At 36.8% G+C, this 3,650-nt stretch overlaps 1 protein-coding gene across 1 annotated transcript; it reads right to left on the reverse strand.

Moving 5' to 3' along the window:
* Positions 1–1,987: 1,987 nt before the first annotated feature.
* LOC138902919 (uncharacterized) lies at positions 1,988–2,434 on the reverse strand. The gene has a single exon (XM_070190819.1). It carries the CDS (start codon positions 2,432–2,434, stop codon positions 1,988–1,990), a length of 447 nt encoding a protein of 148 aa, XP_070046920.1.
* Between the last annotated feature and the right edge of the window lie 1,216 nt (positions 2,435–3,650).

Consider the following 3,650-nt stretch of genomic DNA (forward strand, 5'->3'; position numbering starts at 1 on the left):
GGAATTCAATTTTAAAAGAGTAGTTTAGCCAACATAACTCGATTTGTGCTTTCCTTAAAATACTACAATGCTTAAATTGATTAAAATGTCCAAATATCACCCACAATTCAATACCTACCATTAGATATCCCAACTACAACAAAATAAATATGAAAAGATTCATAAATATCCATTTAGGCTTCACAATTCAGCAACAAGCCTTCAACCATCCCAAATTATCCAATAGGATCATCCATTAGCCTATTCAATTTAATTCTTATCATTTAATACTCATTTGGAGTCATTAATAATAATATGTTAATTACCCAAGATCATCAAGTCACTATTCGTTACCTTCTCCAATAAAACTCCAGGTTCAAAAACATCCATTCAAGAACTAGTGTTGTATCTTATCCAAATGGTGATTCCCAATTAAATTCGCTCGTCAATGGAGTTATCAAATCTATTGGAATCATTAGAAACTCAAGACATTTGTATTTATATCAATTCATCACTATTCATCTTCTTCTTTACCAAAATATGGCATTCTCAAGACCCACCCTTAGGGTTCATACAATATCCCTTTATAATTTCAAATAAAACTCATAAACATGCTACCCATACTCCAATATGACATATATATGAAGCTCAAGTGAAGGGATAACCTCTTGGTGGAAGAATCTCACTTTTCCTCATTTTAGTGTTCTTGAAGATTAAACCCATTTCCTATGGATTTGATCCATAATAATGTTAGTGTTATCACTAAATGATGTTATATAATCATACTTGTGCCAAAACAACTTACCTTGAAGTGTATCCATGGTGGAAGAGCTCCTCCTCCTCTCTAGAAATCTATTCCAAGATGAAGAACTAACATATTCTCTCTCTAAACCCACGTTTTCAGCTCCTTAAAATGACCCTTGAAATTACGTAGCCTCCTGCGCAGGCTATGCAGGGTGGACTTCCATTACCCTTCAATTGGAAGTTGCTGGATTGGCCTATGCAATGGTGCGTAGGCTACGTAAGACTCGTGTAGGTGTTCTGACACCCTTTAGTAAAAAGGCCATAACTTCTTGTAGGAATCTCCAAATGACGAACGGTTTGAAGAATTATAAACTAGAACATAGACCTTTCCTTTTATAGGTCATAAACGATAAAAAAAACTTTATATATTGAGTGTTATGATTGTTTGAAGTTAGGTTTTATGCAAACTCACTTGAAACTTTACCAAATCATATAATTTCCAAATTGGCTTAGCCTTGGGGCTCTTCTTAGACCATAAATCATTGTTAATACACCTCATACATATATTACCATGATCAATTGATATTATTCATATTATTAGTCTTGTACATACATGAATTAATATAATTAGTACCTGCCAATCTTCTTAATGGTCTTAAAATACTTCAAAATTTTCTGGGGTGTTACATTCTCCCCCACTTAAGAACATTCGCCCTCGAATATTTTACACATCATTATTAGGCACAGTATTATCCTCCTTTCACCTTAACCATCATCTTTAATCACTCTTGACTTCATATAGATCTTAGATATTATTCCAACATTTCAACTTCCTTAAGGCCCCAAAATTTGGCTAACTCTCAAAGTTTTCAGAAATTTTGGCAGAGTGTCCTCTGCAATTGGGCCTAACCACCTACTAGAGAATCCCCAAAACCATTCCTAACAACATATACATGAACCAACAATGCAACATAACATTAAAACAATGCCAACCGTGGCCTCACGAGCAGTATACTATCAAAAAGGAATACATGAACCAACAATGCAACATAACATTAAAACAATGCTAACCGTGGCCTCACGAGCAGTATACTATCAAAAAGGAACACCTTTAACATCAGTTATACAGTTGATACATAATTCATAGAAGGTAACTCTTAGCATTTTCGCAGAACACAACTTTATAAATACATGACTATTCAAACAAATGAGGGTACTTATTCTTCATTTCTTCCTCGGCCTCCCAAGTGGCCTCTTCAGCCTGCTAGTTTCGCCATAACACTTTCACGAAGGCATTTTCTTTATTTCTTAACTTTCGGACTTGCCGATCAATAATAGAAACCGAAATCTCTCCATAAGTCCATTCCTCATTAACCTCAACAGTCTCAACCGGAACAATGAATGTCGGGTCTCTAACTACTTTCTTCAACATAGACACATGAAATTCTGGGTGCACTAATGATATCTGAGGTGGCAACTCAAGCTTGTATGCCACCTCACAAATCCTTTGAATGATTCTATATGGTCCGACATACCTCGGACTCAATTTCCCTTTCTTACCAAATCTCATTACACCCTTCATGGGGAAAACCTTCAAGAATACCCAATAATTTTCCTTGAACTCCAAATTCGTACGACGATCATCCGAATAGGACTTCTGACGACTTTGAGCAGTCTTCAACCACTCCTTAATGATTTTAACCTTTTTCATAGCCTGATGCATGAGGTCTGGCCCTATCAACTCTGCTTCTACAATTTTGAACCACCCAATGGGAGATCTACATTTCCTTCCATATAAAGCCTCGAACGATGCCATTTGAATGCTAGCATGATAACTATTATTGTAGGCAAATTTTATGAGTGGCAAATGATCATCCCAGCTACCTTTGAAGTTAAGAATACAAGCACGCAACATATCCTCAAGCGTCTGAATAGTCTGCTCTGCCAACTCGTCAGTCTACGGGTGAAAGGTTGTACTAAGATTCAGCTGAGTACCCAAGCCTTGCTGAAATTTCATCCAAACATTAGCCGTGAATTGTGCCCCCTGATCAGAAATGATGGAAACTGGAGTGCCATGCAGTCTGACGATTTCCTTGATATACAACTGAGCATACTATTCTGCTGTGTCAGTAGCCTTAATAGGTAAGAAGTGTTCTGATTTTGTGAGTCGATCCACAATCACCCAAATCGAGTCAAACTTACGAGGAGTGCGAGGTAGTCCTACCACAAAGTCCATAGTAATAATTTTCCACTTTCACATTTGAATTTCTATGTTCTGTGTCAACCCACCGGGCCTTTGGTGTTCGGCCTTCACTTGCTGACAATTTGGACATATCATTAGACTAATAGACTTGCTTATGATCATGATAAATTTTTGTAGAGCCCGGGTGCACGGAATACCTAGAGGTGTGAGCCTCGGTCATGATTCTCTCCCAGAGACCATTTACATTTGGAACACATAGACGCCCTTGGTACCTTATGTAACACTTTGCTATGAGCTAGACATGTTTTTGCCATAATAACTATCAAGCTGCAATACAAGGCCACTTCATGGGAAACTACAATACTAGGAACAAAGTGAGTTACTCACTGAGGCATGATCTAGGTGGACATGAAATTTATACTGAGATGGGAGAACAAAAAAGATCTTCCTGCGACGAATTTGTGAAAATCTCAAATTTCCCAGAAACATTTACGAGAACAAGTTACCCCTTTCAATTGACAATTTATAAACTTTATTTTTATATTTTCCCCTAATTATTTTCGTTGGTTATAGTTTTTATCCGTATTTGGATTATAAAAATTGGGGTACTGAGCCTCAAAGTTGAGAAATGGTAAATCCGTGATTTGAGGGTCAATTCATGGATGACATTGGATGATTTTATGGATATAGACTGTATAATTTATAGGTCATATTTTTTTTGAGA

Source organism: Nicotiana tomentosiformis, chromosome 12 (assembly GCF_000390325.3).
Source record: "Nicotiana tomentosiformis chromosome 12, ASM39032v3, whole genome shotgun sequence".
NCBI lineage: Eukaryota > Viridiplantae > Streptophyta > Magnoliopsida > Solanales > Solanaceae > Nicotiana > Nicotiana tomentosiformis.

Excerpts from the sequence above, each read along its gene's own strand:
- LOC138902919 (XM_070190819.1), bottom strand. The coding sequence starts at position 2,434 with ATGAAAAAGGTTAAAATCATTAAGGAGTGGTTGAAGACTGCTCAAAGT.